The sequence below is a fragment of the Carcharodon carcharias genome, chromosome 10, assembly GCF_017639515.1.
Source record: "Carcharodon carcharias isolate sCarCar2 chromosome 10, sCarCar2.pri, whole genome shotgun sequence".
Taxonomy (NCBI): Eukaryota; Metazoa; Chordata; class Chondrichthyes; order Lamniformes; family Lamnidae; genus Carcharodon; species Carcharodon carcharias.
Window position 1 is genome coordinate 66,923,577 of NC_054476.1, and position 12,728 is coordinate 66,936,304.

At 40.1% G+C, this 12,728-nt stretch overlaps 1 protein-coding gene across 1 annotated transcript in view; it reads left to right on the forward strand.

The window, feature by feature from the left end:
- Positions 1-790: 790 nt before the first annotated feature.
- LOC121282840 (immunoglobulin superfamily member 22-like) overlaps positions 791-12,728 on the forward strand; it is a 94,468-nt gene continuing 82,530 nt past the window's right edge. Inside the window, exons 1-5 of the mRNA XM_041196652.1 lie at positions 791-914; positions 2,804-2,938; positions 5,232-5,368; positions 7,060-7,159; positions 9,735-9,777. Of these exons, the coding sequence (XP_041052586.1) occupies positions 791-914; positions 2,804-2,938; positions 5,232-5,368; positions 7,060-7,159; positions 9,735-9,777 (539 nt within the window). The remainder of the gene's footprint in view (positions 915-2,803; positions 2,939-5,231; positions 5,369-7,059; positions 7,160-9,734; positions 9,778-12,728) is intronic.

Below are 12,728 nucleotides of genomic sequence, written 5' to 3' on the forward strand. Positions count from 1 at the left end.
CCTCTTGCTCCGTTTGCTGTGCTTTTCCTTCCAGACAAGTGTTCTAGAGAGAATCACAGCAGTTCTGGTTGCATGAGTGCAACTCCCCTTTAAGAGGCATAGGTTGCCTTTAAGTGGTTCATGCTAGTTGCATGTCACACTTGTCAAGCATCCTGCTCAGCCCCCTGTTGAGCTGCAGGTAGTCATTACTTGCAGTCAGTAATATGTTCAGCCCAGAGCTGTATGCTGCACTGCTAAATTAGAGAAGAAGGCAACACAAAGTTTGCAAGCTGCTTGCCTCAACAAAATCAGGAGTGTTATAATTGCACATCATGATCCTCACACGCAAAAATGGGCCTTATTAATTTTTCCCATTTTGTCAGAAATGAAGCACTTCCACTTCTGGTACAGCAGAGTAATCCAGTTTAGCTGATTTTTGTGGTACTGAATCTCTGCCCTGGGAGTTTTTGATGGGAAGGCAAAGAGGCAGCTTCACTCTACAGCTAATCCATACTGTAGCTTACTTTGGAGTACTGATGAAACATTATAGAAAGAGCCTAAGTCTGCATTTGGTCCCTTCTATGCATGACTTCTAATTGACACTGGGTACAAAAACTAGAAAATATTTATTCTCTGTAACAGTGATTCCCTTGTTTTCAGAGTTGTGAATAAGCTGTTCTTATCTCCTAAAACTAACTAAGGCAGGACTATCAATATCATCCTGTGCTCCATCCAAACTGATGCCTGATTACTAATACTTGGGGTTTTATGTTTTACCAGCTACCAAAGAAATCCAACTTGAGTTTCAATCATGACTACAACTGTGTCAAAGCGGACGACCAGAACTACAACAATCGTGACTGAGAAGTCCACTGGGTCGGGGATCACCAGAGTGAAGAAAGTAAGCCAGGTGACGAAAATCACATCCGATGAAGGTAACTGCCAAAACTTTTCCTAATATATCAATGTGTCAACCCTGAACCCATAGAGCTTCCCAACACTGACTCCTGACAATTACTGTAACTGTGAACTTTACAAACTTTCCTTGTGTACCACAACTGTGGACTTCAAATAGCTTCCCTACGCTCAGCCCTGACCATGTACCTCAACCCTGAACCTCACAAAGCTTCCCAACATTAACAGTGACAATGTTTTTCAATTCAGAAATCGAAAAGTTAAGATATATTAAGTATATTAATCTCACAGAGCTTTTCGACTTTAACTGTAGCAACCTTGAACCTCACTGACTTTCCCTTTACTATGTCACATCCAAACTCTGAACCTCATTTCTTTATATCAACTATGACAGTGTATCTAGGTGAACCTCACAGAGGCCCTCTACATCAGCTTTAGCTGTCTGTCTCAACTGTGAACCTCATGGAGCTTCCCTGAATTAATTCTGGTCACAATCATAACAATAGCACACATTTATATAGTGCCTTTAATGTTGTAAATAATCCCTATGCTTTTTAGAGGGTCAGACCCAAGTAAGAATAGAAGGAAATAATATTGGCATTGTTGAAGGTATAGCTTTTAATGAGGTTTTCAAAATGATAAGAAGTGTGGAAGATTTGTGGAAGAGTGCTCTAGGATGTGAATGACAGATGCTAATGCTAGGCTCTGCCAAAAATGATAGAACAGAGGAAGAGGGAAGCATACATGAGACCGGAGTTGGAATAGTGGAAAGCTGGACGGGGTTGTAGAGGTAAACAGCAATGTTCTTCCTAAGTTGCACGGCTGCACAGCAACTTCAAGAACCCTTTAAGTTACCACAAGGCCATGGCCGTGCAAACAGATATAAAGGGACCACACACATTAAGAAATTGTCTGCGCAGTCGGCAAAAAAATGCGGGAACGTTGGTAAGTAGGCGCAATAGCATTGACGAATTTGTGAATGTTAACTTTAAATTCAGCACAGTACCTTGAGTGATCAGGATCCAATGGAGGCTGCCAAGAACAAGGATGATCGGGGAATTAAATTTTGTGTTGGATAGGGTGTATACAATGTAGTTTGGAGTGAGTTGGAGTTGATGGAGGCTGGACTTAGGAACCTGTGTAGAAGTATTGGAAAATTGAATCTGCTAGTGACTGTATGAATGAAGGTTACAGTGGACACAAGGGTTAGGCAGGGACACACAAGGGTATGGAACTCAGAAATGTTGAGTAGCTTTTTGGAAGCACTGAAGCTGTGAAGGGCAGAAGTAGAGGGAGTTGGGAGTCACAGAAGCTCCAGTCAGATCTGGGGAATCAGTTTTCTTTTCTATGTGTTGATCATGATTCTAAAGGAGCTGGAGGCTAATATGAATACATAGATAACAAATTAAACCAAGAAGTGGTGTGATATGATCTTTTCAGTGAGAGAGACCTCAGAAATGGTGAAACTTTGCGTGATGCTGTGGTTAATGGGATGGCTGAGGATATATATATATATATTTATATATACATTCATTTACATTGTAAGGTATGGTATTTGTTATGCAAACAGCAGTACTATTTCTCTCATATTACACCTTAGTTCTATTTAGCCCATCTTAAAAATGCCATACTACTTTATGCTACCTTTCAAGTTTGCCTTGTGAGCTGGAGCTATTTAGAATTTGGATTGATACTCTTAACAATTATTTTCATTGGAACTTTTGACAAACATCAAAATTAAGAATTCATCAATCTATTGGTCTGAGCTTAATATGACTCTATTTCTGAACCCAAGAGTTGTGCATCCATTTTGAATATTGGCAAAGAGATAAGCATCCACAAACAGGTTCATTAACAACCAGCTACATATCTTTGCTCTTAAAAGGTACTGCATTATGCTATATTTCAGATGGAGAACAAGTACAAAGGAAATCATCAGTCACACAGCAGACACTAAATGTTGTCACGCGGTCCTTTGAGATCCCTTCAGGAGAGAGCATCCCTGAGTTTGATGAAAAACCAAATTCCTCTGTAGTTCAAGAAGGTAAGCTAGCCTAGCAGTGTTATTCCCTGATTCAGCTGATTGCCTTTCCTCTACTTTTTTTGATCATGGCAATGTCCTGTACAATGGGCCTTTGGCTTTCACCTGGGTTTTTATTTTTGTTAAAAAAAAATAAAAAGGAGGCATAAATGACAGATCCATTTGGACTGTTTACATTCCCAACCTTATGTAAAAATAAACAAAAGAAAAGTATGGTGGAGACTGAGAGCCTGAAATAAAAACAGAAAATACAGTTCTGACTAAGGGTCGCCGACTTGAAATGTTAAATCTTTTCCTCTCTCCAAAGATGCTGCCAGACCTGTTGAGTATTTCCAACATTTTTTCATTTCTACTTGTGTAAAACTAGTCTGACTTCCATTGACTATCTGATGTCATCGTCAAGCTCATAATCCAGAGAATTTGTTATAAACCCAATTCCAGTTTAAACGTTAATCAGGACTTTAAAGTGCTCTTTATTCCAAGGATGTATTAACAAGGATGCATTTGTAAAAGCACATTACTGTGGATGCTAGAAATCTGAAATCAAAACAAAGTGCTGGAAATACCCAGCAGGTCTGGCCAGCATATGCGGAGGGAGAAACTGAGTTAATGTTTCAGATCTGTGATTTATCAGAACTGGGAAAATTTAGAAATGTAATAGGTTTTGAGCAAGCGAAAGGGGAAAGGTGGGAAGAAGAAAAAAAAGGTCTGTGATAGGGCGGAGAGTAGGAGATTAAATGACAAAAGGTGTCATGCTGCAAGACCAAAGAGAGTGGTAATGGGACAGTAAAGAAACAAAAGGTGCATCTAGAGGAGGGATGAATGGCACGTCCTGAATCGCTGCAGTTCAAAAACAGAGTAAAGGAAATAAGATAAAAACGAGAGATAAAAAATGAACCAGCAAAGAAACAGAAAACTAACTAGGGGTAGAGATTATGACCTTAAATTGTTAATCTCAATGTTGAGTCCAGAAGGCTATAAAGTGTCCAGTTGAAAGATGAGGTGCTGTTCCTCAAACTTGCATTAAGTTTCATTGGAACACTGCAGCAGGCCAAAGACAGAAAGATCAGAGTGGAAGCAAGGTGGAGAATTAAGATGACAGGTGACTGGAAACTTGGGTTGTGCTTTCAGACTAAAGGAGGTGTTCTGTAAAGCAGCTGTCCCTTCTATGTTTGGTCTATCCAATGTGGACAAGACCGTGCAGCATAAATATCATAAATATTTATTTGGATCTTTCTCAGAACTATACAAAATGAATGTTTTTTTGGGAACTCTACCATATATGCATTACTATGTAGCTTTTTAAAAGTGGCAAATCCATTATGGATGAAAGTACCATTTGATGTGATACTTGAGTGATGCAGACCAGCCTTGGTCCTTATTGACTAAGCTGATCACAGCTGAGCAATTTGGGCCACAACCACTTTAAGCAAGAGAAAGCAAAACTAGCTATGGTTCTGATTTTGATGATTATTCGGTGATCCCTGCTGGAAAATGAAATTCTGTAGATGTTGAGTAAGGCTGTACTGCCTTCCATTATGGACTAGCTTGCTGACATACACTGTGTCATCTCATGTAAGGAATAGGGCAAGGATGGGTTGAGGAGTGTGGTGTGAGGGATCAGTGAGAAGGATATCTCAGTAGGAACATCCTTTACCAAATGTCTACAGAAAGCCAGTGGGTGAAGGATATCACTTGAGTCATTCTTTGCATGCTTCTATCAGCATTTATGAACAGAGTTACACGTTGCAAGCAAGCACCTCTTAACCCAACCACCAATTCGACAAAATTTCAGTCTATCTCTATTAAAAGGGGCACAAGTGAATTACCAGCTAATATCCACCACTTGCATACAATTAAACACAAGTAATATACAATTAACATGTAGAACAATACCCTAGCCTCAATAATAGTCATAAGTGGAAATCAAGGGGGAGAAAACTTTAAGAAAAGTCCAAACCTTCATATCTCTTATCTTATTAGAGGTTTGTTCTTTTTATTTGGTCCACCCTTTAGTCCTCAGATTTTTGAACTGAAGCAGGTTCCTTAATCGTGATTAAGGAGAAAAATTAATTTTATAAATATTGCTTTGGATGAGGGACATTGGTTCTCCTTAATCTCTAGATCTTGAAAAATGGTTCAACATTATTGTAAAATAACAAACTCACTGGTTAATATGCTCAGATAGATTCAATGAGTTTTAAATGACGTTCAATGGGATTTTGATGTTTGTGCGAATAATATGTCTGTCATATCAATTTATGCTGGAACTTCTGAAATGTTTGTTTTACTCTAGGCAAAGATGCAATTTTTAGAGCCAAGGTATCTGGGAACCCCAAACCCACCATTCAATGGAAGAGAGGAAGTGGAAAATCAATCAAAGAAGGAGCAAAGATTTTCTTTGACAGCATCACTAAGGAGAATGTTCTAAAGGTATCTGAAACCATCAGATTTCATTGTAGAGCTACTATGAATTGTTTTAACCAGCTAATTAAGTCAGTTAGTTGATCAGCATTTGAAAGAAAAGGACAGATTGATCGTAAGTGGCAGCGCAATTCTTAGCGCGGTACTAATATATGAATATATCTAGTCCTGTTATCCCTTACTTAGACAATAATGTGCCACATGTTACTGCAGCAGGGCGTCCAATGACAGCTACCATCCATTAAACTTTCCCATGCATAGTTTACATTTTTATGTGGCAAGCTGATGAAAGCGCTTACTGATAAAGGGGCAGAGAAGGAAACAGGGCATCTAGTACCTGATTGAACAGGGTATCTCCTTAGCCAATGAGATTGAAGGATTGAAAAATAAACAGCGCAAGGACCAAGAAGGAAGTGTAAATTAGAGTCACTGAATTCAATGAAGAATAGAAAAAAGAGAGAGGGAGAGAAAGCTTGGATTAAGAGAAAAATTGAACAGAAAGGAATGTAACAAAAAACATTATTTTAATTTGAAATTAGAAATTTTTTAAAATCTCCAACAATTAAAATAGGAAGGAATGACATTCCACACTTATAATAATTAATTTTCAGTGCCAGTTGGCAGTAAATTAAACTTAACACATTGTTAAGAGTGCCTACACAATGACAAGACTTAACGTTATATGGCAAATTTAGTTCACATTTACTGCACACATAGAACAATTTCGAGCCATTCAATGCATTTCAATGTTGAGCCAGTCAAGAAGCTGCCATTTTCCCAAAGACAGTAGTGGAGCAGTACAATCCGGACAATATTTTTTGAATTTCTACGTTTAATCGGGCATCTGCCCCTTCCCAAACATTTCTGCACCATTTGTATGTAAATAACAGTGAATGCCATTAGTCTCACCATTATTTTGACAATCAAATCTGACCCATTGAGTCAGTCGCTCCAGTAATATTCAAGCTCCTGATCTGATCAGTACTGAGACCTTGTTCACACCTTGCTAACTCAATCAGTCCTCAGATGTTGAGTCCAATATATTTACATCATGACCCCTGTTAATCTCTCACTGCAGCTAGTAACAAGAGAGGCCAAAGTTGACCACACACTCTGAGATTGTGTTAGCAGATATAGAAATCAGCATTCGCAGCCCTGCTCAGGACCTGTGGTTTCGGAGTGACAAATAATGTTGATGAGTCAGTCCTGAGACATCAAGTTTATTGCACACAGTCTCAACACAGTTAGTGCTGAGCTAGCCCATCCTGTCACGCCACACTTCCAACTCAGTCAGTGCAGAGATGACTAGTGATGTTGCATACTGATTTGATAAGTGCTGGGATATAAAGTCCTAATAAACACTCTGCCCCAATTCAATCAGTAATACACTACAGTTTAATCAGTCCTTAGATATCCCAAACTGTAACACAAACACTACTGATTTAGTCAGTACTCTTTTGATATAACAAATCCAGTTACATACATCATATTAACTTCAAATTTCCAGGCCTGACTTGATAAGCACAGTACCAGATTAGCCAGTCCAGTTACATGCGATGTTTTAATTTGATCAGTTATGAGAAGGTTTATTTAAGACCAGATTTTAGCTGGCTTTGCATTCTGCCAGGTCAATTCTACTGAATGACAATGTTTTCACTGTTTAAACAATGCATGATTTGCAGATATTCTGACTTTTACAGATTGATAATGTCACTCCGGATGATGAGGATGCCTACAAATGCATTGCTTCCAACACTCATGCTGACTGCATATATACCTTTTCATTGACGGTGACTGAGAGTAAGCTCTGAGCCTGGGTGGATTGTATATGATAATGTTTAATTAGTGCATGTCGATGTGATGTTGCTTCACACCTGTTCCTGGATGATATGCAGGCAGTCACTAGGAACAATGTTGGCTCCTAGCCCTTTTGTGATTTTCTTTTCTTGAATGTAGAGTGTGATAAAAGCTGCTTTTCAAATTATATTCATCTCATTCCTCAACATGGCTTCACTGCACTTATGTTGACTGAGCTTCTGCAGCCCTTTTCCCACATTCCAAGAGTGCTGCTCTGAACCAGCTGTATGGGGCTAGATGAGTTTGTCATGTTCATGGCTGTATCGCTCAGTGGGCCTCATGTTACAATGGTAAGAGGCTTCCTGCAGGCATGTTGCTCTGATATGAGCTGTGTTACATCAAGCCTACAGCACAGAAACAGGCCATTTAGTCTAATTGGACTATGCTGAAGTTGACCCTTCAGATGAGCCTTCTTCCACCCTTCTTATCTAACTCTATCAACATACCCTTCTATTCGTTTCTCCCTCATGTAATTATTTAGATTCCCCTAAAATGCATTTATGCTATTTGCTTCAACTACTCCTTGTAGTAATGCATTCCACAGTTTTATCACATTTGGGTAAAGTAGGTTTCTCCTCAATTCTCCATTGGATTTATTTGTAACCATCTTGTGTTTATGGCACCTAGTTTTTTAATTCTTCCACAAGTAGAAACATCTCTAGGTCTACTCTATCAAACCCTCTCATCATTTTAAAGACCTTTATTAATTCATGTTTTCTGGAAAAGATCTGAAGTCTTTCTTGATAATTATAACCTCAGTTCCGGTATCATCCTTCATAATGTTTTGTGCACCTTTTTCAATGTCTCAATATCGTTTCTATAATATGGAGAGAACTGGAAGCAGTACTTTTAAGGAAGATTGTATACAAGTTTAATATGACTTCAATTGATTCTCTCTGGAAACAAACTCCTGTGCTTGGATTTCTTTTATGGCCTTATTAACCTGCATCCCTGAAGGTTGTATGGGAGCCCCTAGAATCCTTTGCCCTTGTACCCCAGTTAGAGTCTTATTACCCAACCAAAATGCACCACCTCACACTTATTTATATAGAAAATAATTTGTCATTAAACACCCATTCTGTAATTTTATTACTGCCATCTGGTATTTTGTCATAATCATCTTTTGCATTAGCTGGTCCCTCAATTTGTTGTACTTCCAATCCCTGAGTCTAAATCATTACTATACATTGTAACCGATTGATCTCAGACCGATTCCTGTGGAACACCACTTCCATCCTTCTCACCTTTTGCCAGTCTGAGTAGTTGCTCCTAACCTCTACACTCCATTTTCCGTTTTGTAGCCAGCTTCCTATCCATTCTGCTGCCTGCCTCTAGTTCCATGTCCTGACCTCAGTGTGAGAAGGTGCGCAGTATAACCTTACAGTTGCTCTTGATTGGCGTACCACCATTGGATTCAATATCTACTCTTCACTAACAACACACAGTAGCTGCAGTGCGTCCAATCTGTAAGATGCACTTAAGCAACTCAATAAGCTTCCTTTAACAGCCACTTTCAGTCCAGCAATCTATGTTAACAAGAAGGAACAGCACCATCATGAGACCACCATCAACTCTGAGGTCCTAATGTAAGGGCATGATTTCCTGGCCCCATTACCAGCAGGCATCGTCGGGGGCAGGATGGTAAAATTTGGAGAGCAACTTAAAAGTCAACGGCTCTCCAAATTTTCCTGACTCACCCTTGACATTGCCCACCGGTGTCAGGGCCAGAAAATCCTGCTTTAAGTCATACACCAATCTGCCTTGGACCTTTCCTTCCAAGTCACTGCCACTAGGTCATAATACTGGGGTTTCCTAACTTATACCATCATGGGAGCACCATCAGCACAAGGGCTGCAGCAGTTCAAGCCTACCATCACTTCCAAAGGCAGGTATGGCTGGCACTAAGTGCAGCTTTGCCAAAATCAGCTATATCCTAACAACTGAGAACTAGATTTTTTCCAATTTATATCGGGCCTCTGTCTGAAATTATGATTGATCCCTCCTGCCAGGGATTGAGGAAGGTCCTAATTGAGCCAAAGATAAAAGGCAGCAAAACACCAAACACCTGATTATGGTAATTCTGCTGAGGTCAGAGTTTCTCAAACTCTACCTTGTTATCATATTGGCAGATCCTGGATGCTCTTGCACAGGCTCAGCTACATTTTACCCTCAAAGGATGTGACTCAACCAATTCCAAGTCCATTAAGCCTGACTCATCCTCTGAAACAATCCACAAATGGACAGACAGACCTCAATTATAGATCTTTCTGTTGCTTAATGAAACTTGAAGTAAAACTGACCTGTCGAATGACATACATTATAAGGGATTCATACTAACCATATTCTATAAAGTTATCGCTCAGCTCATGAAAAACTTGATTCTATTTGTAATAATTCTGAAACTGGATGTTGTTATCCTGAGAGATGGTAGTCACCTAGTCATTCCACATGAATTGTTCCTTATGATGTAATCCAAAATTTATTGGCTGCTCATGTAGATTTTGTTCTTTTGTACCAGATCAAGATAAACAATTGAACTTCCGGACAATGTTGAAGAAAAGGTAAAGTCTCTAGCACATTACTCAGAGAGATTTCAAGAGGGCACTTTGCAGATAGCAAAGTGATATTTAGAGGATCCGCAGTAACCAGCAGGAGATAGAAGGCTACCTGATAGTTAAATGAGGGGTGTATAGAGAATACACAGTAATTGGAATATACAGAAAGGAAATACAATGGACAAATATATACACACATATATGTATATATCTGATGGCATCCATCCATCTTGGGAGAAGTATATACACACAAATATGTATATACACATATACAATATTCAATAAGTAAATAGAGGCTATATAGAGAAGTTTCAGTAACTGATGTGTTTATATACAGAATATACAGTGGACAACTATGGTCCATTTAAATGGTACTCCTTTTTGTTAAGTATGGCATTGATGAAGAATACTTGTGAGGTAATCTAGAATAAATAATAGTCTATATAAATGATACTACTTGGGTAAATGTGCGATCTACGATGACCATGCTGTGTAACTCTGATGCCTTGAGGCACTGAGTAATTTTGGTGTATACTGTACAGAGGACGCTTGTATATATAGAGGATTTTCAATGGGAAGCTGTGGGATAAATAATCGTATGATATATAGAAGATATGCAGTGAAACACTGTGGACTTTATAGGGGTAACTGTAGAATGTATAGAGGATACCTGATAAGTATTTTTTCTAAGTAATTGTTCACAGGATGTGGGTGTTGGCGGCTAGACCAGCATTTATTGTCCACCCCTAACTGCCCTTTGGTGATAGTGAGCTGCCTTCTTGAACCGCTGTTGTCCATGTATCGTAGGTATACCCACGGTGCTGTTAGGATTTTGACTCAGTAACAGTAAAGAAACGGCAATATAGTTCAAAGTCAGGATGGTGTGTATCTTGGAGGGGAATTTGCAGATGGTGATGTTCCCATGCATCTGCTGCTCTTGTCCTCCCAGGTGATAGAGATCACAGGTTTGGAAAGTGTTGTCAAAGGAGCATTGATGAGTTGCTGCAGTGCACCTCGTAGATAGTAGACACTGCTATCATTGTGTGTCAGTGGTGAAGGGAGTGAATTTTTAAGGTCATGGATTGGGTGCCAATCAAGCGAGCTGCTTTGCCTTGGATGGTGTCGAGCTTCTTGAGTGTTGTTGGAGTTGCACTCATCCAGGCAAGTGGAGAGTATTCCATCACAGTAGCCACAGTATTTAGTTCAGTATCTGGTTAATGGCAAACCCCCAGGATGTTGATCATGGGGGATTCAGTTTTGGTAATGCCATTGAATGTCAAGGGGAAATGGTTAGATTCTCTCTTGCTGGAGATTTTTTTCTTTCAAGGGATGTGGATGTCACTGTAATGACAAGCATTTGTTGCCCATCCCTAATTGCCCTTGCTTAGTCATTTCACAGGGCAATTAAGAGTCAATCACATTGCAGTGGGTCTGGAGTAACATGTAGGCCAGACCAGGTAAGGATTGTAGATTTCCTTCCCTAAAGTGAATCAGATGGGTTTTTAATAACAATCAATGATAGTTTCGTGGTCACAATCACTGAGATTAGTTTTTTTCATTTATTGAATTTAAATTCCACCAGCTGTGGCACATAGGTTACTTGCAACTATCAGCCCAAGCCTGACTATTGCCCAGGTCTTGCTGCATATGGACACAGACTGCTTTAGTATCTGAGGAGTTGCGAATGGTGCTGAACATTGTGTAATAATCAGCAAATATCCCACTGCTGACCTTATGATGGAGGGAAAGCCATTGATGAAGCAGCTGAAAATGATTGGGCCTAGGACACTAACCTGAGGAATTCCTGCAGTAATGTCCTGAAAATGAGTTGATTGATCTCTGAAAACCACAACCATCTTCCTTCTGCTAGGAATAAATCCAACCAGTGGAGAGTTTTCCCCCCTATTCCTATTGACGCCTGTTTTGCTAGGGCTCCTTGATGCCACACTTGGTGAAATGCTGCCTTGATGTAAGGATTGTAACTCGCACCTCACCTCTGGAGTTCAGGTCTTTTGTCCATGTTTGGGTCAAGGCTGTAATGAGGTCAGGAGCTGAGTGGCCCTGGCGCAACCCAAACTGAGCGACAATGAGCAGGTTATTGCTGAGTATTGCCGCTTCATAGCACAGCCAACAATGCTTTCCACCACTTTGCAGATGATTGAAAGTAGACTGATGTCCTGCTTTTTGTAGACATCACATATCTGGGCAATTTTCCACATTGCCACGTAGATGCCAGCATTGTAGCTGAATTGAAACAGCTTGGCTAGGGGCGCAGCTAGTTCTGGAGTACAGTACTGTTGCCCGATTGTTGTCAGTGCCTATAACGTTTGCAGTATCCAGTGCCTTCAGCCATTTCTTCTTATCACATGGAGTGAATTGAATTGGCTGAAAACTGGCATCTGTGATGCTAAGGACCTCAGGAGGAGACAGAGATGGATCATCAACCCAACACTTCTGGCTGAAAATGGTTGCAAATGCTTCAGCCTTATCTTTTGCACTGATATGCTGGGCTCCTCCATCATTGAGGATGGGGCTATTCATGGAGCTCCCTTCTCCAGTGTGTTGTTTAATTGTCCACTACTATTCACAACTGGATGTGGCAGCACAGTAACACTTAGATCTGACCCTTTGGCTGTGGGATCGCTTAGTTCCTGTCTATTGCATGCTGTTTCCGGTGTGTGGCATGCAAGTAGTCCTGTATTGTGGCTTCACCAGGTTGACACTTCATTTTTAGGTATGCCTGGTGCTGCTCCTGGCATGCCATCCTGCACTCTTCATTGAACCAGGGTTGATGCCTGGCTTGGGGTAATCGTAAAGTGAGGTATATGCCAGGCCATGACGTTACAGATTATGCTTGAATACAATTCAGTTGCTGATGACCCACAGCTCCTCATCAGTGCCTAGTTTTGAGTTGCTTAATTTGTTAGAAATCTATTCCATTTTGCATGGTGGTAGTG